The sequence below is a fragment of the Phyllostomus discolor genome, chromosome 4, assembly GCF_004126475.2.
Source record: "Phyllostomus discolor isolate MPI-MPIP mPhyDis1 chromosome 4, mPhyDis1.pri.v3, whole genome shotgun sequence".
NCBI lineage: Eukaryota > Metazoa > Chordata > Mammalia > Chiroptera > Phyllostomidae > Phyllostomus > Phyllostomus discolor.
The window spans coordinates 46,173,670-46,200,500 of record NC_040906.2 but is presented as its reverse complement, the minus strand read 5'-3'; the positions used below and the strand labels follow the sequence as shown (position 1 = coordinate 46,200,500).

Below are 26,831 nucleotides of genomic sequence, written 5' to 3'. Positions count from 1 at the left end.
CAGAGCAACAGCCTGTACTGCTCCTCTGAACTGTCCGAATCATACAACAGCCTCAGCTGCACTCATCACAACCGGAAAAGAATGGCTCTTCAATAGACTTTAAATGAGTATAAATAACATATTTAAATTAATCAAACTGAATTCTTTTCAACTGATTTTCCCCTTAAGTGGTTTTAATGAGTAATACAGACTTTTGCTCTTTGTTGTCCAGTTTTCTCTGCCATGACCCTGATTCTAACCCCACATCCATCACGCAAAATAATACCCAAACACTACACTGTCATATCTGCTTCCTCTTGGCTTTATAAAATGACATATATTTTTGTCCAAAACAGAAACAAAGGTTTGACCTCCTAACACTGTCATCACGGACACACCTAAAAAAGTCTTCAAATTAGTCAACATAAGAAATAAAAGTAGGAATAACTGAGGACACAGTGCTGGCCAGCAGGGATACAGCACCTCTGTTTCACAGTCAGGGCTGTAGGGATGCGCACGCCCCCAGTGCATTCGTGATGTCAGCTCCGCGGACCCTGGGGCAGAGAGAAGAGGTCCGCGTGCCAGTGTTGGGGGAGGGGAGAAATGCAAATACAGAGGAGATACGAGTTAAGTATTTTACAAGTTAACAAGATAAAACTTCAGAAATCAAATTTTTGTCCTCTAAAAAGTGCTAGCTAGCCAGATGTAATTTCTCGATTGTTAAAAAAAAAAAGAAAAACCAGAATCCAAGCACAGACCTACCTTTCCTTACACTGTAAAGGTGATCATAAGAAAAACAATTGTATGTGAAGCCTTCCTAGAGCAAATCACATTTTCCCTTTGATGCCTTTAAATAATTCAGAGATGATTTGTTTTAATTTTTAGTTTCTTTAGTAATAATCATTTGTCGCTTTAACAATAGTTTGTCTATCTCAGTTTTATCAAGTAGTTAATGACTAGAAAATAATTATACACTAGGGATACATTTCCTTTCCTTTTTTTTTTTTTTACTTTTTAAAAATCATTTTTATTGTGATTGTCCCAACTGTTATTATATTGTCTCAATACTTCCCCCTTTGCCCTCCTCTGCCCACCACCCCCCTCCACTCCCACAGTCAGTCCCCACACTGCTGTCCAGGTCGTGGGTCAGTCACACATGCTCTTTGTCTAGTCTCTCCCCCTTTTTTCCTCGATCGTCCCTTCCCCCATCCTCTACGGTCACTTTCAGTCTGCTAATTGCAGGTTTGGCCCCAAATGAGGGCCTGCAGGTCTTGCTGATGAGCGCCAGGAAAGGATCTAGGCCACAAGGTGGCACTATAAGCAATGGGCTATTAGAGCTTATTTAATCAGCATTTACTTTAAAAATCGATCCAGTTTTAAGTGGTTCTAAAAAAAAAAAAAACAACTGGAAAACTCTGAGATTGTAATGCAGAATGGAGGTGAGAAAAAATTACATAAGTGGAAAAAAAACAGCTATAATCCTTTAGAAAACACACGTATGGTCCTCTACCATTTGTAAGAAGCCAATTTATAAAGATTCCTATAATTCTTAGTTACTTGAAAATGCAGTATAAATTCATGAGGGTTCTGTTATTTTATGGACTAACAAAAACTTTTTCATATGTTCTGCATTCCTTAATCTTTTCTTTTACTTTGAAATACATGGGACCAGTGAATTTGTAGTTAAACGACAAGACAGGCAGAAACTACTAATTATTAGTTCACTAGTTATAGCCATAACATAAACAAGTTCAGTCATCAACTCTGTGAAATCTGATTGTCTCAATCAACGAAGCAAAACAACTGACACTGACAGCTTGGGAAGTGACCTTCCAGATAGAGATTCTGAAGCCGACAGACTAGGGGCGCTTTTCAGAAGTGCATGACAAAGCCAATTCCCAAAGTAGCACCAATTAAAAAATTAGCAACATATCATCTCTTAAAGTACTGGTACTCCTATTTCCTTCTGTGAAATTCTTACATCTGCTTAGTGGCTGTCAATCAACACCAACACGACAACCCTTGGCTGTGCAATTGTTGGAGGGCTTGGGGAAAGGAGTGGTTTATATAAAAATTTGAAATATGCCAATTACTGAAACAGACCTACTACAATTTGATAGTGTCTTAATATGCTAATTTTAGAATGGTGTTGAATGGAAGAGCTAAAAATGGTGCATGGCAAAATACATGAACTTGCTTGCTCATCTAAACATTATAACAGCAGGGCAAATGAAAAGTTAGACAATTCATATATAAAAATTGAGAATTAATACTTTTCTCATGATATCAATAGCATATTGCTGAAGGTATGTATGAATGACATGCATATGCTTTTTTAAAAATTTAGATAAAGTTGACATATAACATTATATTGATTTCAGGTTTACAACATAACAATGTGATATTTGTATATCTTGCACATACACTTTTAAATGAGCCAAAGCAAACACAGAAAGAAAACAAATATAGGTTATACCAGTGCCCCTTCAAGCATTTTCCAATAAGAGCTTTTATTCTTGATCTTACATTAACTTGCACCTATTTGTCAGGTTTAGTCCCCAATTAGATCAGAGCTCCTTGAAGCAGTCATGTATCCTCTAATTTTAACGCCCCATGGTCGTCTTCGTCATCATCATCATCATCATCATCATCATCATATAATAAGGGCTGCCATTTGTCAAGTTTGTATTAGATGCTAAGTGTTTTGATAAGTAATAGCATTGCACATAAACCTCGCCAAAAAAGACCCCATCAGAGTAGTACTAATGTTCTCTGTTAATAAAGAGGAGACAAGGTATATTTAATTTGCCAAGTTTACACAACTCTTGAGTAGCAGGCCAAGTTTCGAATCCAAGCACACTTTGTGCCAAAGCCCCGGCTCGCCTTGCAGCGCGGAGGCAGAGGCAGAGGCCCGGTGGTGAAGGGCGCACTGTGTGAGGGCTGGCTGGCTCCCAGGCTGGCTGGCTTCACGGTCTTGGCACATTACTTAGGCCTTCTGTGTCCTAATTTAGTTGTTGGTAAACCACCCAGACATTCATAAAGTAGAAATTCAAAACTCTTACTAAGAACCTTCCAGCTTCTCTCAGGTATCTCCAAACTGCACAAAGACACCTCTGTGGGAAACACACTCCAGCTGCTTTGATGGACTAATAAATTACTGGCATTTGATAGAACTAAAATTAGGTGCACATCTGATTTCCAGTAGTGGTCTTCAATGGTTTCTGATAGGTGGCACTGTGCTGTGACTACTAGCATTTCAGGCTATTGTAGTCAAAATAGTGCTTTTTTTCTTCAACAAATCTACTAAAATGTCTACAGGTCAAGCAGGGTTGGCCATTGAAATGAAGACTGTAGATGAATAGTAAAACTTTCTGGGAAAGTGATAATTTAGAGTACTGACTTTGAACATTACTAAACCTTATTAAAGGTTTACCCTTGCCATCATTTTACTTAATTTATATGTTGGTTACATTCACCAAATATCCATAGCCTTCTGGGAGTATCAGGTAATCTGTGATTTGAGCTAAAGTTACATGAGGCAGGGAACACAGACACATAATAGAGGTTCCTGTCATTTTTTGATGACTCATTTAAACCAAAACAATCAGTAAGGAATAACATTCTCATCTTACTTTTAAAAGCATTTCAGCCACCATATTCAGAGGCACTCATTAATCCATTAATCAGTGGCATAGGAAGCCATGCAACGTAGTACAGAGAACTCTGAACTCAATATTAAGAAACATTTAGCTTAATCGAAGCTCTGCTACTAACTAGCTGTGTCTCAGTGGATAAATTACTTCTCCTATCTGCCTCAGTTTTCTGATTTCTGTTCCTGAACTTTGAAATTTGAAGAATTGGTGCAGTACAAAGGCAAAAATAGTTATCCAGGTGAGATCCCAGGGGGTTTGTACAATGCTACATGAAGAGCCAGAGCAATACCCAGGTACTTGTATTTGCTTCTCTAAAGGTTAGACCTTACATTGGAGAAGGGAGGAATTACATGAGCCAAAGCTATCTTTGGCAAAAACCTTTTGATCTACAACATGTTTTCTCAAACAGGAAGCAGCCAGACAATTTCAAGTAGCAAGGAAAATACAACCAGGGAAAAAGAGAACCTACCTTTCAGAGTCATTTTATTATTTTGGTCCGAAGCTAGGGTAAGAGCAACCCCACCCGATGGCAAGCAACTACAGACAAGGAGAGGAATGAACTAATGAGAGCTGAGCTCTCAGGCCCCTGGGGCGAGAGGACATCGATTATCATCTTCCACCTGGAGATACTCAGATAAGTGAGCTAAGTGGGGAATCCAGCTCCTCCCATCAGGCTAATCCACCCCTGACTCTCTCCCCCTTTTCTCAATGTGTCAGCCTGGAGGAGTACGGACCTGGAAAGAGCAGAGGATGAACAGAAGCACCTCTAGCAGTGGAAAAGTTGATGCCTTGTCCTAGCCTTTCCCCAGCACCTTCAGCTTGAATGGGGTGTACGTTCTGTTCTCTCTCTTAGACACAGTACAAAAAGGGAGTAAGGAGCTGGTTCCAGACCTAACTATGTCTAATTATGAGTAAATATGACCTAATTACCATAATTATGACCATAATTATGACCTAATTATGAGCTATGTCTTACTCTCTGGGCCTTGGTTTCCTCCTGCTAAAAATGGGATTATAACACCTCACAAGATTATGCTACCATTGTTGCTACAGTTGCAGCTAATAATGAAGAAAAAATGGAGGCCTGATATAATATGGAAACTTGTCTAAACAATGTACATCGAAATGAGTGCCCCTGAAACCTTCTTGAGGTCTTTTATAGCTCCAACATTTTTTCTTGCTCAAAACTAACCAGAATCATCCAGATGCACCAAGGTTAGTGTGTTAGCTGTACATAAAAATGTATCACTTCTGCAAGCAAAATTTCAGTATGATATCTCAGAGAGGACAGCAGGGTAGGCTTGCCTGCTGAACTTTGGTGAACTCAGAGTCTGATTCAGTTGTTTCGTACAGCATCCTGTTAAGTGGTCCTCAATACCTATCATACAGTCTGAAACAATCGATAGCCTGAGTGCCTCTGTTACGTCAGAAAATACATAAGGATGAGTAATTCCCTCCGCTTCAAGAAAAAGAAGCAACTCACTAGGGAAGTGGAATGTTGTGTGCTAAAGCAGGGCCAATTCTTGATGTGGTTATGAGGAAAAGCTATTAGTCACAGCACACAGTGAATGAAGTTCACAGGAACTCTGCCCAGGGCTAAATCTTCCTATCACACCCCAAGGCAAGCTACAGATGCAAAAGGAAATGAAGGCCCACTTCCTCTATAAAACAGAGGACATTGTTTTCTGTGAATTCCTTTATGCATAAACCAGGGATTTATGCCATTTACACAATGGGGAAATGGATATACCAACTGATATGCTGGGGCCAAAATCCTAAATTATATGCATGCATTGGCAAGGTTCTTCAGTATAGTTGATGGATTTCCCCACTTTGAGAGAGAACAGTTTTTGTGGTTGGTAGGTCAAAACTGTGTTGCATTATAAACAAAACTGACATCCCCAGCACCAATGGAGATAGGTAGGGATGGGGGTTGAGTAAGGGTTAACCTAGTACAAACTACATATGGTTAGTAAGCATGCACTCGTCTCAGAAGGAAACAAAGTATTCCAACCAAATAACTGCTTAGTCAATGAGAATTCACTTCTATCTTGAATTTTCTGCACCTCAGATTGCAATTCTACCCTTAATGTCATAATAGTGATACTTGCTTTTGCCTTTTAAATAATGTGGTTGATCAGTACCAGAACTTACAGTTTTATATTAAAATTTAATAGGAGTAAAATGTCAGAGTTACAAGTTCCTGGGGGTATAGTTTAAAAATATTTAAAATATAATATAATTTTATATTTGGGAATGAAAATATATATACTAATTTTCATAAAACAACCTGCAGAAAATCTCTTCTTGGCTAGTCAAGACAGGGCTCTTGCAGATTCTTATGAAGGCATGAGTTTGTAAATGCTGCAAAAATCTATCTAAAGGAAGAGTATTATCTTCTTCCTATAAGTTTCCCGAGTTTCTCTTTTAAATGGGCGTGTACTGGAAGTGGGGGCACCTGGCGGGGATGGTGGGGGTTTGGGCCTTCTTATCCTCAGCTTCAGACTGCCCAGGAGGCCCTAATTAAATTTCTAATTCTTCTCTAAATAGTGCATTTACACTTATAGTAAAATTCATTTATTTTTTTAAACTTCTTATTATTGTTGTTCAAGTACAGTTGTCTCTATTTTCCCTCCAACACTGCCCCCCACCCCAGCCATTCCCACTTCCCACCCTTGATCCTACCCCCGTTTGGTTTTGTCCATGTGTCCTTTATAAATGTTCCTGAAAACCCTTCCCCCATCCCCCTCCATTTATAATAATGTTTTTTGGGGGGAGTAATGATAACCTCTTGGAGGCTTCCCAATGATAATAGACTAAACAATATTTTACTGCTTTTTTCCTAATTCTAACATAACATGCCTAATATGATGTTAATAAAATATAATAGAGTTAAATATAGCATGTAAAAAGCTATAAGTCAATCTCATTTATCCAGTGCTAACTGGACCATGCAACATATCTAAGCAATAATAAACTATCAGACAGAATTTATGCCAGAAATAAAAGCAAAACCCACCCAAGTTTAGAACAGTATATACTGTTTCCAAACAGTATATAAATTAACAAAGTGGAGAGTAAAAATTGCCCAGAATTAGGATGGGGTTAAGAGTAGAATAAGATTCCAGGGTGCCTGTTGACTTGAATTACATTGGCTTTAAAATGCCTGCATCAAAAACACTTGAGTCATAATGTTCTAGGTAGATGGATGATAAAATGAAATATCTGTACTATTCATACTATCTACTTCTCCAATAAACATCTTCTACTTGTTCTTAACCTATTTCCAACAACATTTCTAATTCTTACATTCTTAAGAGTATATTCTGTATAGAGTTTTGTTCCAATGGTTTATTTTATTGTTAAATACATTGGATTAACTATTTGGCTGGAAATCAATCATCAGCAGTAGATAGTTACATAGTTGTAGCATTCTTTTAGTGTTCTTGAGCCAAGCAGGCTACTGATTATATAATAGTTTTTGACATAATAAACCTTGATCTACCCAAATATCAGCTTGAGTCAGAATTATGCCAGCTCAGAGTCTCACCTTAGCATTTTGACATGATTCCAGATGACAGAAGTTGTAATAGAACATGACGATATGTACTTTACTTCAATGAGAGCTAGAGAACAGAGATTCTTTTTTCCATTCTTTTTAAAAATTCTCAACTCTTGTGGCTAAAATATAGAAGTGATTCTTCATAAATTCTTTTTACTATAAAAGCAGAAACATTGTAGGCTCCAATATCTGTGAGTAGACAGGCAAGGAAGCACTTAGGAGACTTACATCACAGCACTGACATACTAATTGCTCCTGGAAACCCTCCTCAACCAGGATTTTCCTTCCCAGAAAATGGCATACCCACTGGTGTTGCCCACCAAGGAAACACAGAGTTGAATGGGACCGCCACTATTGTCTGACCCTCTGCCCACAGGCAACCAAACACCTAGATGGCAGAGAGTAGGACCCAGGGACATCAGAGTTTAAAGACAAAGATCCAACTCTCGGCTCTGTTGTTTTCTAATTGTGTAAACTCAAGCAAACCATTTAAAATCTCAGAACTTATTTTCTTCTCTAAAAACAGACCTTAAACAAAACAATTTCTGATATATCCTTGCTTTCTATAATTTTTATACATTCAGAGAAGATTCTTAAGGTTCTTAAGAAGATTTAAGGTTCTCAAAATTTTTCCATGAGGATTCGCAAGAAAGATTCTTCTATCATCTTTATCCCTTTAACAAGTTCTTCAACAAGGACTGTGATATCATTGTTATGATCTTCCCTGCTTTTACTGAATGGTTAGCTGAACATTCTGGCACGTTCAATGACAGCATTTCTATCATTAACTCAGTGAACAGTCTTTACTCTGATCTCTCTTCTTCCCAAGGAGTGAGACTAGCCAATACACTTTATAAAAACTGACAAGCCAAGCAGAAGGAGAGAAAAAAACATTGACCTCCCAGTTCTATTCTTAACTTCTTGCTAGACAAAACAGACTGCAGTTATTTCTTTAAAAAAAAAAAAATTAACAATTGTCCTACCTATCTCATGAGAATATTGAGAAAATCACGTGTTACTACCTGTGTGAAGATTAAAGGCTCCACCAATGTAAATTTTGATGTTATTATAATGATGGCTGCTTCCAATGTCTTCAGAGACAGTGAATGTAACAAACTGTATAACTGGTATGGATTCTACCACCTTCCAGTTGACAATCTTCCTAAGCATAGCACCAGACCCACAGGTCTATCAGCTGGATAAGCTGCCTGCCTTTGGTGCCCATAACAAATACAACATAAACATTTTACATCATTGAACCATTAAGGGCAGAGAGTGTTTTTTTGTGAATAATTACGAAGGATCACCTTCCAGGTGAATAGCTATGACCTTGTACTTCCAGTACAAATAGAACTGTGTTTTATATACTGATGCAGGTGGGGATGCAATTTGGAGAAGCAGAATGACATTACTCTGCTCGTGGCAGGGGGAACAATAGCCTTTGCTTAACCCAATGATCTGCGTGTAATCTTCCCCCTGGAAACAACTGGAACATAGGAAAGGAAGAAGCAAGGTGGTATCCATTTTTCCTTTGCTTAAGGAACCTGTGCTGTAGGCTGAAATTTTTCCGTAATTCGTACAGTTCTGTTGTTTTTAACTGGATGTGTTTCTTAAAATATAAAGCAATGAGAACACCGTGGCAACAAGCCACAAGCATCAGGATCAAATCTTAAAACAATGGACCTTCTGGATCTAGAATAAAATGAATTTACTTTCTGTCTGAAGAAGACAATAATTCCTGTCAGTCAGCCTCAGAGTTTAAAAGAATAGGAAGGATGGCAAAACTGCTGTCAGGTCCCATGACCACTCTAATCACGAAGGTATCACGTCAAACAGCTAAACCGAGATGTAAAAATAAATTTAGAGTCCAACACTGAAAAGGCACAATGGACACTTTAAGATTCATCCCAGGATTGCCATTCTGTATCTCCATGACAGGGGAGAATAATTCATGGCTTACTTTGAAGGTTCATCCTGGGTTTTAGAACAGAAAGTTGCACACAACAGCTGGAACAAATTTTAGTTACATTAAACCACCAGTACCATTGAGAACTCATGGCAATCAAAAGTGATGTCAGTATTAAGGGATCTGAAAAATTAATCAAAAAGTGTTTTAAGTGACAAAAAGAAAACGGGGGTATAGGTTTTTGCAAACGGAGTATAGCAAATAATCAAGCACCAAAGTTGGACTGAGACTAATCCTCAATGCTACAGTGGACATAATTACTAACTGCTATCAGACACTGTGTGGCACCTTTAAAAAAAGGGTATTGATTTCCCAGTCACTTATTATATGCTATAGACAGCACTTCTTCCAAAACTCTGAGCATGCTTTTCAAATAAAGCATGTTCTGGCCTTCTGATGGTGTCGATTAATTTCAGTGAGGAATCATTTTTAATTCTCCCTAGTGAGAGGGCTTCATTATTACATTTCAGTTTCATTTAAACCCCTTTTTCAAGAACTGTGTCTAATAGACCTTCAGAGCATCTCTGGGCAACTCTAACTTACATAACCTCATTTTTCAAAACCGTTCATTACTTTCTCTTCCTCCTAACATGCTCTCACTCCAGCTTGGGGCCTCCCTGAGGGGACTTGGTTGCCTGCTTTGGTAATATAGTAGTGCCTACCTTTGAGACTTTTTCTCATTTCTAATGGAGTGTGCAGAATACGAAGGGGGTGGGGGCAATGCTCCTTAACATTGTTGATTGGCAATGAAATCAGCATCTGCCAGTGAAAACAGCCTACAATCATATCTAGCCAGGATATTATCCAGGGCACATGTGGGAGACATAAAGAGGAAATAATGGAAAATGATGAAAAGAAATGATTTCATTTCTACCTCCAATACAGAAGAGAAGCAAAGGAAAAAAATAAATATCCAAGTATATTTTTAAAAATCAATACACTGTTAAAAAAAACAAAAATTTCAAAGTATGCTACAAAGTCATATTATATTCTATTTGAGATTCTCCATCAAGGAATATAATGTAGCCTTATTTAAACAGCACACTTCATAATTTTGCTAAACTGATAGTAAAACCCTCTAAGTAGGCGGCAGAGTAATTTACACTGGAACACCTCACTTCTTTGCTCAGTGACATGAAGCACTATTTGCACATTCTTACTTGGAGCGCAACTTTTTAAAGCAAAATAAAATTGCAGTTAGACTCATCCTTACCCCTTTTCATCTTCAGGAGAGAAAAATGCATTAAAAACTGTAAATGTAAAATATTGTGTTATTTGACAGTGAGAACACAAAAATGGAATGAAAAATACTAAATTCTCTAACTTCATAGCTGTATGTGTACAAAGTCACCATTATTTTAAAATAATTCCTAACTAAAACTAAAAAGCGTGTTACTTTCTCTAGTTTTCCACATAAAGCTTAAGCCTGGTTACAGATACTCAAGAAATGTTGAAATGTCACCAGACAATGTAATTTAGAAACAGTGTTTCAGTCAGTCATACAATCTCCTCACCAATTATTGGTATGTAGAATCTCAAATTTTGTTTAATCCCCTACACATGTGCACCAGACACAGCATCATCCATGTATGTGTGAACCCTTGAACTGAAGATGACACACAGGGAAGGCTGGGACACCTACCCACCGAGTGTCCCCATGTGCCATGAAGGGCTGGAGAAGCGGAGAAAACACCCTGCTCTGCCACATACAAGCCAAGTGATTTGGACACATTCTTAAAATCTCTCACAATCTATTTCCCATCCATAAAATGAGGTGGTAATGATCACCCACAAGGTTGTTGGGGATTAGATGAAATAATGTACACAAAGCACCTATCGCTTAATAACTGGTGTCTGTTATTTTCTTGTTTAAGAAGACAAACATTGAGAGACCACATGCTCTTTGGATGTCCATAATTTGCTTTAAATTCATTACCAAAGATTATGTGAAATTCTGTGTGCATGTGGAGGGGGACAGGTTTAATATGCCATCAAGGAGCAGACAGTTGCCTTATCGAGAAATTGCCCTCTGGGGGTAATCAGGAAGCCCTAGGCCAAATCACAAGTGCTGCAGAGTTCCTTACCTGCCATCTATAGCGTGGGGCTTTGCCAGTGTCAGAGATGGACTTTCACTGGTGAAATTAGTAGCTTGTGAAATTAATCAGCACAACAGATGTTATACAAGGACTGTAATGACTGAAATGAGTGCTATTCAAGATATGTGAATCAGCAATAGCATTCTAGAGACACTCCCCCACACCCTGTATTAGCAAGATATAAAAATCTAGCAAGTTCAAATTTATATCCTTAGGGATGGAGCCTGAGATCTTTATCCAATCTTTTCATGGGGTCAAAAAATTATGATTGCTTGATGCTCACCACAAGAGCAAAGAAATTCTGCTTCTGAAATATTGCAAAGGGTGTTTAGATCATCCAAAACAAAGACAGCTTAGATTTCAAGAAGCTTTTCAACATAGTATCTTAGCTATTTGACCCAAAGTCCCCATAATTTTTGTTTAAATAAATGTCTTTATATGTAGCAGAATTGGGTCTGAGACCTGCTTTCATGGGGGGAGGAGAGTATAAGGGGACTAAATGGTAATGGAAAAAATATAATAAAGATTATATGTTTTAAAAAACAAGTAGGAAAGTTATAAGAAAGTAGTCGACTCTCATTTAAACTACTTCAAACTTTTTGGAAGCTATTATGATGTGTCTAAGAGCTATTATTAACAGTCTAGTAACTTTGTGGCCAAAATGGCTTAGGTCAGTTTGCATCATGTGAATCATTTTTTCTATTTAAAAAAATTAACTTAGACCAATAGTTAATTAAGTCCTTATGAAGTGCATGCACACAAACAATAACTCTAAAAAGTGGAAATAAAGTAACATCAGAAATCTGAAGACTTCTGTTCAAGATGGAGGTGTAGGTAGACACACTTCACCTCCTTGCACAACCATAAGAAGGATCAGAACTAACCTCAAAAAAATAATCCAGAACTGTCAGAAAATCAAACTGTATGGCAGTCCGACAACCAAGGATTTAGAAAAGCCATATTTATCCTGACAGGAAGGAGGGGTGGAGACAGGGAGACAGGGTGGAGAGGATGTGGTGCAGTGGTGAGGTGGCAACAGCAAGATGGCTGGCAGAACAGGTGGTCCCACAATCACATGTGGTGGATAAAATTAGAAGGGGTAACTTGGGAGTGAGCAATCCCAGCCCTGTGCCACCATGCAGCCCAAGGTTCCAGTGCCAGGAAAATAAAGCCTCATAACTTCTGACTGTAAAAACCAGTGAGGATTGAGGCAGCAGAAAAAATAGCTGGTCTCTTGGGAGAGGCCATTTAAAGGGCCCAACAGTCCTAGAGCAAATGCAAACCCACCCACTCTGGGAACCACCATCAGGGGAGCAGCTAGAGGGGCACTGGTTGCATACAGGAAAGGGGTGAAAGGACTGGAAATGGGAAAATGTCAAGCAAGCCCGAGTGGCATTGTCCCCTCAACAACCCCTCCCCTACATACAGATTCACAAAGCAGTGAAGAAGGTTGCCCCACCCTAGCGAATACCTAAGGCTCCACCCCATACAACTTAACAGGTGCACTAAAACAGGGAGTCAAAGTAGCTCTACTTAATACACAGAAACAAACACAGGGAGGCTGCCAAATCAAGGAGACAAAGGAATATGGCTAAAGGTAAAGCTAAGGGAGCTCATCATCACCAAGCCATTATACATGAAATGTTAAAGGTACTTATTTAAGAAAAAGAAGATCAGAACTATGGGCATTTAAATGCCAACAAATTCACAACTATCAACAATTGAATCTAAAAAAAAAAACAAAAAAAACTAAGCAAACAACCAGAACAGGAACAGAATCATAGGTATAAAGATCATTTGGAGGGTTATAAGTTGAGAGGGAGAAGGAGAAGAATGGGGGAAAATGTGCAGGGATTAAGAAGTATAACTGGTAGGTACAAAATAGACAGGGGGATGTTAAGAATAGTATAGGAAATGGAGAAGCCAAAGAACTTATAGGCACAACATATGGACATGAACTAAGGGAGGGGATTGCTGGAGGGAAGGGTGTACCAGGCAGAGGAGGGCAAAGGGGGAAAAATGGGGACAACTGTAATAGCATAATCAATAAAATATATTTTTAAATAAATAAATAAAAATAAAAAATATATTCACACGAAAACTTGTATGTGAATGCCAATAGCCTCATAATTCATAAATAGACAAGAATTGTAAACAACTCAAATGGTCATCAACTGATGACTGGATAAATAAAATGTGGTACATCCATATCACAAATATTTGGCCACAAAAGGAAATGAGGTAATACTGATATGTGCTACAATGTGGCTAAATGTTGAGAATGTTATGGTAACTGAAAAATGTCAGCCATAAAGGACCGTGCATTGTATGATTCTATTTATATGAATTGACCATAGACAAAAAGCCACAGAGACAAGAAATAGTCTGGTGCACTGGGAACTAGAGGCAAATGTAGAGTTACTGCTCATAGGTATGGAGTTTATTTGGAGGTGATTAAATGTTCTAAAATAGTCTGGTGCACTGGGAACTAGAGGCAAATGTAGAGTTACTGCTCATAGGTATGGAGTTTATTTGGAGGTGATTAAATGTTCTAAAATTGACTGTGGTGATGGTTGTACATCTCTACAAATATACTGGAAAACATTAAATTGTATACTTTAAATGAGTGAATCATGTGGTGTGTGAATTATACATTAATAAGGCTGTTACAAAAAATTAATGTTCAAACTCTTTGACTCAGTAACTCTAAGCATCAGTTTGAACCATAGGAAATTACTGCCAAAGTTTATGGATTACAAAACAGCAACTCAATACAGCTATCTTAAGATGTGGTCCAAGACTTATTTATGACGAAGTTCATTAATTATAATTTTATTATAACATAATTTTGGAAACAACTTAAAGACTGAGGAATAAAATAATTAAATAACATTACATAATTATATGGTAAAATATAATATAAACATATAAATTGCATCCTTGAAGAATTACTTAAAGCATGTTAAAATACCATGTGTACTACATGATACAAATTTGAAAATATATCTTTTTTATAGGTAAAAATTAATAATATAAGGAAATATGTCAAAAATATTAATAGTATTATCTTTGAAAGTGTTGTGGTTGATTTTAGCTTTTCCTTTTTTTGCTGCTTCACAAATTTTCTATAATAAGCTTGTATTACTTTTTTATTTTAAAGACTTTGTTTGTTTGTTTGTTTGTTTTTAGAGAGAGAGGAAGGGAGAAAGAGAGGGAGAGAAACATCTCTCCATGTGTGGTTGTCTCTCACACACCCACTACTGGAGACCTGGCCTGCAACCCAGGCATGTGCCCTGACTGGGAATCAAATAGCAACCCTTTGGTTCATAGGCTGCCACTCAGTCCACTGAGCCACACCAGTCATGGCAGCTTGTACTACTTTTATAATTAGAAAATAATTTCATCATAAAAGGAAAGAAAAGCAAGAAAGACAGAAATTCCCAACTCAAAGATAGCCAAATATAGTCGGAATTCTACTAAATTTCACTTTCAATCAAAAATAATTTGATTTAAGTTTTCAAAATTCCAATTCAAGTATTTCAGCATTCTAAGGTAAAAAGAAGCAGCACTAAACTAGTTATTCAAAGACAGCTCTTAGTCATAATTTGAAATTTCCAGTAAATAAGAATCTACAACACCCTGTTCTAGTTCTTCAATAGTAATTCTTTCTGCCAACAAGTGTTTATTTATTTGAAATCTGTGATTGCAGATCATTCTTCCTTGTTCAATCTGTATAAATCAGGAAGAGAGTTTATAAGATGGGTTTTTTGGTCATTTTTGCATTTTTAGAAGTGGCTTGACTAAAAGTTTACTTCATGTAATGCCAGCAACTAAAGGCTGTGGATGTATTGGTCCCTGAATGTCAGAATGCACCAAACCCCTCTCAGTGCATGGTCTTTTCTTCCCAGAAACCCCGGATTCCTGTCTGACCAGCACTGTACACGCACAGCCTGGAGGTCTTAGCCTCCCTGTTCAGGTGATAGTGAGTTCATATTGTGATTACGGCTCGATGCTCATGAGATGACACAGAACAAAGGTATTTGAAGTGAGTATAATAAAAAGACAACACTTTTTTGTTCTTCAAGTTTAGTGCTTAAAACAGCCTAAAGGGACATAAACTTTGAGTCCTGAAGTTTAGAAGAACAAGAAGATTCAGCTGAAGAATTCGTACATTTATCATAATTTTCTGAGAGAGAGCTTTGGATCAAATCTTGCTCCCTATTGAAAGATCCTATTCTACTGTTTGCCCTTTTGAAAGTACCTAGACTTAATTAAGCACAATTGTTATTAATTGTTACCAGTGGAAAATAAGTTCTTGTGGTGTCACCAGGAAAAGAATTTCCTGAGACCTGCACAGGAGCACGGGATTCCATGGTAAACTTTTTTTTAATTTTTAAAAAGATTTTATTTATTTATTTTTAGACAGGGGCAGAAATATCAATGTGTGGTTGCCTCTCTCACACCCCTGACTGGGGACCTGGTCTGCAACCCAGGCATGTGCCCTGACTGGGAATCGAACCAGCAACACTCTGGTTCTCAGGCCAGCACTCAATCCACTGAGCCACACCAGCCAGAGCCATGGTAAACTTTACCAATGTTATAAAATTAAGGAGTTTCCCCTCCTGACTTCCCACTATCCCATCTCTATCTGCCCTGCCATAGAATTAGTCCAATCTTGTCTTTAGTAGGGCCAGGATAAAGGCCACTGCCAAGAGCTTCTGCTCCGCATTAAAGTCCAGTCCAGTCCAGCATCTGGCTAGCTCAGCATGTATTCCTGGCTGCAACTGTTGCTGTGCTGAGGTATTCCGGGTCCTACACGCAGCTTCACATGGAGTCTACACAGCCATGGGCCACAGAGCTGCTAAAGCCACGTGACTGTGGAGAGAGGATGCATGAGTGCGTGGGGCGAGTGCAGGTCATGAGCAAAAGAGAGAGGGGTGGGGTAGGGGGAGCTTCTTCATTCCCCTGAGGTTATATAACCAAGGGCATTTTCAAAATGACTAATCAACTTCCCAAATTTTTGCAAACTTTGCTTGGAGACACACCCCCTAGTTAGACTGATAGGTTTCTAGGGTCCAGCACCTCTCCCTGTCCCCCCAACAATCTGGTACTGGAGCGGGGAGGGAGAAGTGTTAATTCCCTTGGTGGAGAAATGTCGTGGTCCCCTGAGGTGTGCAGCTACATCTCCGTGGCTCAGCAAACAGGCTTATGCTCCCCAGTTTATTAAGCTCAATGTCTAGTTCCCTCTACTCCCTTCTTTTAGTGATACATCGCTAAACACTGATGGTAACACAATCACATAAATAAAATCTACAGAAAGAAATTGTTGAATTATCTAAATTGTTTAAATTATATATCTAATCATTTGTTGAAGTTATGTTAATTACTTATGTGTTTACTTCATTCACTGTCTTCACCACAAGAATGTAAACTGAGAAGGCAGGGATTTTTGTCTGTCTTATTCATCAGTTTAACCTCAGTACTTGGAACAGTGCCTCAAACACGTAGTGTCTACAAGTAGAAACTCAACAAGCAGTCGATGAATGAATGAATGGTTCTTCCACATAAAGAAACACTATTCGGTCATTAAAAATGATGTTTGGATCAATCATCCTGCAGTTACTGTCCTGTACATAATGTCGTTCATTTAGTTCATGGTCCTGCTATTTCATGTCCGTGATAAATGAAAACTATCTGACAATGTTCTGCAAAGTAAATGAAAAGAAATAGAAAGAAGGGTGCTATATCTAAGCACTTATCATTTCCTTGATAACTCTTAGAAACATAAAAAGAGAAGCTAAGGAAGCAGGAAATTATAAATACCAGCATATAAGCCACCTAAGGACATCAGAATTTTTGCAAGAGGTTTGTAAATCTGCAGGCAAACCACATATTTGCATCTGAAATACAAATGTAGATATTGCTGTTCATTTTGTCAATTGTTTAATTATTGATTTTTTTTTTCACTTCCTGAGTATTTGGTCATGGTTAGTCAAAATCCAGCTGCAATCCCTGGGGACATCTGAAAAAATGTTCAACTATAACATATAAAGAATTACTACTAAGGACAAACAATAATCGCTTTTGGAATAGTGCCTACTGAAGTCTGAGATGACGAATTTGACTGAAGCCTGGAAAGCGGGTGAAGAAGAGGAGGATTTTGGGCAATTAGCTAGGAACATAAGTAAAAGTGTGGGAGTAGGAAGCACAAGACCAAGTCCGGGGCAGGGTGACCAGGTTTTGTTGACTGGTAACTCCTAAGCTGGGTCCTGGCAAGCAGACTTGCCTTCTTACCCCAAAGTTAGACTGCCTAAGGAAGGGGGAGGGAACAGAGCTAGACGTCTACAACAATATTCGTCCAGCAGAAAAATTCCCTGAAGTTTATCCTGACTTCTGACAAGTACACTGTTGGTAGGAGTCTTCTTGTAAATCTTGCTTGGTACTGAATCTCTCGGTCAGAGAGTCCAGTGAGCTCAGAGTACACGAACAGATGGGTCTCTGAAGCTCTTGCAGTTTCACATGATTATATGGGACCTGGGTAACAGCTGTTAAAGGGAAAGCGTGCAAGGACTAGACAGTTTAAAGGCAGGTAAAGTGTTGCAATTGTGTTACCAGATTCAATCCACACTTTTCCAGGACTGAAATCTTATTGGTCAAGGATAACTTTTAATAATAAGCTATCTGTCAAGACTTTTAAAAATGTTTTGCTAAACTGACTATTAATTATAATTTTATGACAACAGGTTTAAAAATCTAAGTTAATTGGAATATAGGCAGAAAAGGGAGAAAATGAGATAAGAGCACAAAGGCCTCTTCTTATAATTAGTTAATTCATTTCTCCTTTCGCATTTGAATATCCAAAAGACAATGGAATATTAATAGAAAAACATATAAACTTGCCTTACAGGGTTGTTAATCTCACTAACTATGTATATACTAAGTTTTTTCATGACTTTCTGAGAAGCACCTTTGTGTAGAAACTAACTCGTCATAAGATGCTAGAAGAAACCTGTCTGTCTTTGCTCCCATTGTGATGACTTGATATTAACTGGACTAGTTGAGCATTGGCTGTTATGGCAGAACTACAGGTTGCAGCCACGTCTAAAGGCTTTCAAAAAGAAAATCAATATTATGTCCGTCAAATTCCATGCAAGTCACACATCTGTGAGCTGCATTCAGTCTTCGGGGACCACCAATTTATAACTCGCCGCAGTGTGGTGCATCCAACATCCTTCCTCCTCAATAAAATGAGCTGTAATACCTTTTGTAGCTTTGACACCTCACCAGGACCCTAACCATTAGCCTGTGCACAGTCGAGAACAGCTTAAAAAATGTACAGCCAAGAACTTGTAAAATCTTCCCTATTCTCTGCCTGTGAGTCTCAGTCCTGTTGCAAATAACAAAACTCTACCGTCTGTGAGATTCATTGGCATCATCCATGCACCATCCTCAACACCAATTGGCAGGGAGGGCAATGCCACCCACAACAAGCTCCTGGAATGTGGCCATTCCTGAGGCAGCCAAGCTCAGCTGGCTGCATCCCAGCTCTGCAGGGTGTCTGAACACGTTGGCACCAAAGAGAGCAGCAGGCTAGCTGAACACTCTAAATAATGAGCTGGAGAGAGGTGACCACAGGCTAAAGAAACCTTATGGAGATCAGCCAAAGAACAACTTTAAGCCACAACTACTTATATGTCGGCTGTTGGAAAGCAACTGCAATACACATGTTCTTCATGCAACACCTCCATAAGAAACTATGCCTGGGCATAGTTTCTCACAGGGTACAGGCCACTGGGTAAGGGTGGATAAGAGCCTGTGCTCATTTCCAGATAACAGGTTTCATCTGGGGTGCCCATACATCTTGATAACAAATGTTTGCTCCCATCTCTCATTATTTTATTCTGCAAAAGAAAACCTCTCTTTACTCACCCAGGAATACTAACGCAATAAATTAATGGGATGTCGTACCACCTGAATCAGCCAGCTTGTGCATATCACTGAAAAACAGAAGTGTTTGCTGGATACCCATGAAGTGAACCAGAAAATTCTAATCATCTCTTCTCTATAATCTGTCTTTGTATGCACTTCCAACTTGAATTACCAAACTCATAATTTGTCAGTATGTAACTTAAATTATTAATATGTACATATGGTAGAATACATTTCACTCAAAACTCTAACCATCGGTGATTAAATTATAGCTAATTATGCAAGAATTTTAAAGAGCATAATGATTTTAATGTCATTAAAATGAAAGTTCGACTTTGAAATAGATGGTGAGATTTCATGAAACTCATTTACTGATAATTAGTGCTACCCTACGCACTTTACATCTATTATCTATTTCACTCCTCACAACAACCCTATTCTGGAAGTTCTGAGGTAACGGGGATTGAACAACTTGCTGGAACCTGCTTTGAAGGTGACCGCTCTGGAGCCCCTTCCCTAGCTCTAAGAACCAGCCTTCCATTTCCCCTCCCTGTCTAACTTGTAGATAGCTCTGAAACTTGTGTTGCAGAGTTCATACTGTGAATGTGGGGGGAGGTTGTCCAAAGCCTGTCTGTCTGACAAGGAAAAGTAATTTGAGTTTTAAAACTCGAACTGAATGCAGTTGGCAGCACTCTGCAAAAAGAGGTATATGTACACTATTGCCACTGGAAATGGGTTCGATGTTTCTGAAAGCTATTCGATAGCTCACAATGAGAGCTATAAAACTTTTCTTGCCCTTTGACTCAGTAATTTCAGTCTTTGGAATATCCCCCAAGTAAATAACAGAAGAGGAAAAGGTAATTTGTCACAGATGTTCATTCAGGGGCTATTTGTATTCGTGAAAAACTGGAAACAACCCAAATTTTCAGTCATAGGACAGTGACTAAGCAAACTAGGGTATGTAGGAAAAGAAAAAGAAGAAAACGTTATAATCCCTAAAAATGGCAGACTGCATTCACATGTAGATATAGATGTAGGAAATAACTTCACACTAAAAATAGAATACACAGTGGTAGAAGCATAATCTTGTACTATCAAGCAAAACAGTACATGCATTAACAATTGTACATGAGAACTGTGAATTATAAGGAAGTATATCTCCTCATTTCATTGTTGGAATTCCAACAGTGGAAATGCCATATAGATTATGCTTAATTAAGTCATATAGAAGTAAGTTTTTTTTAACTTGGACCTGACTGTATCTCACCTGTGCTGTCAGGAAAGGCTCATCTTTTATGAGGATTTACTATGTGCTGGGTGCCCTTCCAAGTCCTTCCCCTGCTTTCATTTAATCTCCCTATAGCCTATGAGATGAGTATTATTGCTACAATAGCTCCTCTAAGATGAAGAAGCTGGAGCACAGAGAAGCTAAATAACTTGCCCAAGGTTGCACAGGCTATAGCAGAGATGGCATTTCAAACCACGTAGACACACTACGTGGCCTGTGTGCAGTCATTATGCCTCAATGCCTTCTCTTGGAAGAAGTATCTAGATCCTGTTCTTTCCCACTAGTGTTTTCTAGATTGTGCTTTTCTCCCTCACCACTCCTGTTTGGTTTACAACATACAGAATCCTTGCAGAGAAAAATGATAAGCAGATACAGAATTCGAGATAAGATGCTGTCCATCCAGTGTCACCTGCATGACCTGCGGGAACACAACCTAACTGCCCTGACTGGTAAGGCTTCTTCTAAGAAGTGAGACTAGAGTGGGGTTTTTAAATCAGGAAGGCAATTGGAAAGGCTGAAAAATAAAATACTACTGTGAGAATATGGGATCATTGCAGAGGAGAAAAATACAACATGCAGTGCAAGGAAATACTCAAATGCAATTGAATCTAAGAAATAATTTGCCTGGAGATAAATAATGAAAATAGAACATTTTAAAACTCTGGGGAAATGAAGTTTAAAAATAGAAAGTTATATTTTACATTTGCCTACTTTCTGATAGTTTTCAAAGTATTTATTATTTACAACCTTACTTAACTCTCATGCTGTAGAAAGATGAATAGTATAATTAACAGATGAGGAAACCAAGAGTCGGAGAGTAAGTGGCTCACCCCAAGCAGGCTGCTTGTCCGTCACCAAGCAGGAACTCGGGCCCAGCCCTTGCTCTCCATAGAGCTGAACTCTGACACCGTTCAAGACAAGCACAAAGCCCTGTGCAAACCGTTCAAAGCGCATGAAGACCTAGCTCCAGAAAACAAATCTAACACAAGTGAAATCAGAAATGAGAATTAAATATATAATGGGATCCTATTAAATATAAGAGGCGGAGTGAAGGCAGGACTACTGCTGCATATAAACTAAATGCTTGGGAGATGGATGTCCTGGGCTGGTAGCTGTTGTGTTCGGGAAGGCACACAACCCCCATCTTTCTATCTAAATCCTTATAAGAAGCACATTACTATAGGAATCTGTCATCTTCAGTACAAATGCACGAAGTCAAATTTTTGTTTTATCTGTACATCAGATACATTTGCATAGTGACCTACCTTTTGTAAGTTTCTAAACTCCTCACCTTCTCACCTGCCTCTGTTTCATGAAGGCCTATGTTTTCTTCAGCATTCAGATCAAATGCCACCGCTTCTAAGAAGGCCCTTCAGATTCTTCAGTTGAGACTTTCTTAGGCAACCACAGCACATCCTAGCACATCCTATTGCTGGCCTCGCCCTCTGCCCTGTGCGGCTCCGGGATGGCCTCACGTGTCTGAAATTTCTGTTTGTGCTTCCGGGGACATCAACACACGAGCCCTGCACACTGCTGCTGTTTGTCGAATTGGTAAGAAACTGTCTGAGGTCCTGTCGTGCTCTCAGGGTCAATACACCTTCTCCCGGGTTTGGGTTGTTCAAATTCAGATATAGAAATGACCTCAACAAAGTCTCTTTTTTAATCAGATAGGAGTATGGCAATCATCAAACTTAAACAAATTGTATCAATATTTTACCAGATTCTATCTACTACCAATGTAAGAGCTTCAAAGCCAGAACTTCAGTTCTTTGAAAAGCCTATCTTTTAATAAGAGATGGTGAATAAACTACTTGTGAAAGACTTTAAAATTTCCGAGCAAAAAGTACACCACTTCTACCAAGGTGAACTGCCCTTCAGGGATTAAAAAAAATGTATTAGCAATTTAGAATAACAACAGAATAACATTCATTTTATTGAGATCTTTATATAAGAACTGAAAAAATTCTTTGCAATAATTATAAAATACAAGAGAAAGTGCTGAGTCTCTGAAACACAGTAATCTTCCTATCTCCCCTACTTTCTCTTGGGCCGTATGTGGCGGTGGTGTGATCCTTGTTTAAAAAGCTTACTCATAAGGAAGACAAACACCTGGGAACAATAAGAATGCTACTGAGGCTTGTAATGAAAAGCAAGCTAAGAAAAAGATTCAGTAATTATTTTCAAGTATGTCACATTCTATAAAATATAAAAAAAGCTCCCATTACATTTTGTATAACATGAGAAAAAGCTCCTTGGTTCGTGAATGGGCTAATCCAACAGCTATTCACATAATTCCTGTCCTTTTCAGGGAGAATAGCAATCAGTGATCAGAAGGAAAGTGCAAGTCAAGTCACAAAAGGCACAAAACCTTACTTTTTCATCATCTTCGGTAAACGGAGCACCTTCAGGAATCTTATTTATCGCTTGGGCCACGCCGATAATCTCCCCGTCACTGCTCCGGATAGGCATGCACAGCAGTGATTTTGTCTTGTATCCAGTTAGCTTGTCAATCTCATCATTGAATCTTCGATCCTAAAGAAGAGAGAGTGTACATTAACTGCATGTGCAGTGTCAGAGGGAAGGAGGGAGAAGTGTAGAGGGGCGGGTGAAAGTGGGTTTACCCTTGCGAGGGTGCACAGCACAGTTAGCAAAGCTCCTGTAGTAAGATAACCTGCCCTTCTTTCTCTACACAAACAACTGTAATCTTACTTTGCTAAGCCCTGAATCTCTGTATGTGGTGCCTGATTAAGGACAACTTCCACCCACAAGTTTTTAACAGTAACAGGTTGGATTTCATGTTGAATTCATCAAAGAAATATAAATGAAAATAAATCACCACCATAATATTAGGCAAGCGAGAAACTTTAACCCTGACGACAACAATATATCAAAATTAGGGAAGGGGTAAACGTTTTTAAAAGGAATTGCACGCTATACTATTACTTAAAATATATTATTTCATAGAGACAACTGGCTATGAAGTATCATGTGAAAATACGTCATCAATATATATTTAGTCCTGAAAAAAATATTCAGAAAAGCAGTAGTTTTTTTTTTGGCCAAGTGATCCTGGGGGGGTGGGGGGGGGGAACAACCTATAAGCTCATAGTAATACTATTAAAATAATAATTTTTTAAAAGTGTGGTTGTGAGGGAGGAGACAAAAACTTCTTTATACAGAATGTCAGCTTAAAGATGTAGAAGGAATGGTAAAATATACAATATTTTTTTGCATACAAATATACAAAATATTTGGAACTACCAATATAATAATGAATACAAACAAGGACCATCCACACAGGCTAACACCATTGGATGAAAAGTTGTTGTTAATCAGGATCTTCACAGGATCTCAAAGTGACACCCCAGAGATTTCTTATTAAATTCATAGAGAAAAGATGTCTTCATCATGAAGAGATCCGGTAGACACCACCTTAACAAGCAACATCATCATTAATGAGACAAAACGAGGCCACATAACTCTTGACGAGATGAAATAAGAAGGACACACATCACCAAAAAAAAAATGAAGGAAAATGCAGGTGATCGGTCAGTCAGAAGCCTGGCCTGGATTCTTAAAAAAATGTCAGTATTATGAGAGATGAAAAAATTAAAATAAAATAAAATAAAGCCATGGGAGCTGTGCTGGTTTAAGATGACTTACCAGACTTAGAATCTAAATAAAATATGTGGTCCTTCATTGGAAATTGTTATGCAATTTGTGGAGGGGACAATTAGAAAAAGTTGAACATGAAATTTAGGTTAGGTAATATTAATGTATCAACATAAACTTCTTGACTGTGATAGCAGTATTGCAATTATGTAAGAAAATGTTCTTATTTTTAGCACATATATGCTGGAGTATTTTGAGATGAAATGTTATACCTTCAACTTACTTTCAAATGGTAAGAGAGACAAAGGGAGGGAAGGATGGGAGGGAGGGAAGGATGGGAGGGAAGGAAGGTTGGGAAGAGGGGAGAGTGAGACTGAAACACTGAGGAAAGACTGGCTCCCAAAAGAGTAAGAGCTCCCAAAAACGCTCCAGCGAAGGTGATAAACTGAATCCAGGCTCACTGCTTCAAGCCACACATTGAAGTGAGGCTTCTCCTAATGCCTGGATACTCTCTTATTAAAAAAAATTTAGAAAACAAAAATGAAGCACAGCTGTCCACCACCATCTAGAGCTATGAATGTTATCAGACTAAGGACCTAGGGAGGCTGGCTGTGGACAAGCCCCAAGACCAAACACTGCTGGCCTTCTGACAAGGTCTGTGGTATCCCAAGTATCACAAGGTCAGGAGCCCTTAAACTCCACTTAAGGCCTGGTTCTTATCTGAGGATCTGTGGAGGCCACCCTATACTCTTAACCAGAGAGGGGAGATCCCTGAAGAAAAGAGGGAAATCATAAACCCAAACAAAACCAAATTTCCTGCTCAAAATGAGCCTGCAAACAAACTTTCATAAAAACACCAATTAGTACAGTTCATTTTTTTTTAATTCACTGAGGAACCATTATGTGTCAGGCTGTGGGCTAGGAGATATAGCAGAAAGCAAAAGAGGAATCATTCCTGTCTTCCTGGAACTTACAGTCTAATAGGTGAGGCAGATGATACATAAGTGTATAATCATATGCTGTGGTGATCCTGGGGAAAGGTCAAGGTGCTATGAGAGAGGCAATCTGAGGGGCTTGTTTTTATGAGGATCAAGGAAAGTCTGTCAGAAAACAGGACAAGTAACCTGTGACTTGAATCATGAGTAAGAATTGGCCAAAGAGTGGTGGAAAGAACTTTCCAAGAAGCTGAAACAATGCATGTGAAGGGCATGAAGCAGAAAAAAGCAAGTTCCAAAAACTTGAAGGTCAATGTGGTGAGGGCATAAAGAGTCAAAGGGAGAAGGGGACAGGTGCCAAAGCTTATAGGCCTGGAAAGGAGTTATATTAATCCTAAATGCAATTTAAAAATAAGTAAAGATCGAAAAGCAGAAGGATTGCATGATTCCAGCACTTAGCATTATCTAAAATCATCTTATTAGTTTATGTGTTCTCTCCCAGATAGTATACAAGGTGTAAGACAGCAGAGATTTGGTCTGTCTTGTACACTGCTTCACACGGGCAGATCTGTAGGTGCTCCATGAAGAGAGGAAATGTCATCGGGGAGAGGCGGGGAGGAGGCTTGAACTTTAACAACAAAGTTTCCTTCTTTAAAAAAAAACTGGGAAGCAAGTATATTACCATGTTAAAATTTTATAAAGTTCAATGGCTTATTCCTATCGAAATCTTTGAAATATATTTTAATAAAAATTTGAGGACCATTTTTTAAAATTAAGAACTTTGTGGAAGATGACACATGGTTGGAACGGGGGAACCCAGTTAGGACATTTCAGTGGTCCAGGCAAGGTGAGAGGATGGTCTGGGCTAAGAGAATGGCAGTCGAGGTAAGCAGCATCAACTGGATATATTGGAAGTTGAGTCTACAATGTTTCCTGATGGGTGATTGGTTGGGGAGGGGGAACTAGAGAAAGAAGAATGAATCTCAGGTTTTAATATGAGAAACCGTATAGATGGAAGTGCCCTGTACTGTAATAGGGAGATTGGGATGAAGGTGAAAGTCTACAGATAAAGTCAAGAATGTTGATAAACCAGTTTATTAAGCAAGGTAAGGTACCTCCTGTGACCTAAATCCATGGTCCTCCACCCTGGCTGCACTTCAGAGTTAGCTGAGAGGGTTTCCAAAAACCAGTGCCTGTACTCCACCACGCCCAAATTGAATCAATCAACACTGAGCATTGTCCCTTTTTGAATGCTCATAAGTGATTTTCATATTAGAATAATTTTCCTACATGATAAAAAGCTTAGCCATGAGTGACATCAAGAAAATTCACTGATAGAAAGCCTTCAAAAAAGAAGAAACAAGAAGAGTGGTGTGAATTCTGATGATTGCATATAAGTAGTGTGGACCATGTTAGACTGGACTTGAAAATCCACTCTGGAGTAGGCATGGCCTGTCTGCTCTGACCTTTGTGATAACCTGCATCCCAATCCACCAAGGCCAACTCAGTGCACCAACCACCAGGACTGTGGAGTATTCTTTGCCAAGCTATTCAAAGCCACACAAGAACAACAGAACAATTCAGCCTGCCTGCAGGGGCATGCTATAAACCCTTCCCACCAGCTCTCTAACTCTTTATACTCACCTGATACACCTGTAACTTGAGGAAAAAATACAATTATGTTTATATATGTGGTAAGTGTTAATCTTCCTATTTAGAAACTGAGAAGATTTATTGCATGAAGTCTTAAAAATAATGCATCTTAAAACATGGTTTGCCCAATGTCTCCATTATACTACTTATGGGTTAAT

General features: G+C 38.6%; 1 protein-coding gene across 1 annotated transcript in view; it reads right to left on the bottom strand.

Moving 5' to 3' along the window:
- Positions 1-26,831, bottom strand: part of PDE11A (phosphodiesterase 11A) — a 321,994-nt gene that overhangs the window by 253,094 nt on the left and 42,069 nt on the right. Inside the window, exon 2 of the mRNA XM_028510818.2 lies at positions 22,847-23,005. Coding sequence (XP_028366619.1) covers positions 22,847-23,005 — 159 coding nt within the window. The remainder of the gene's footprint in view (positions 1-22,846; positions 23,006-26,831) is intronic.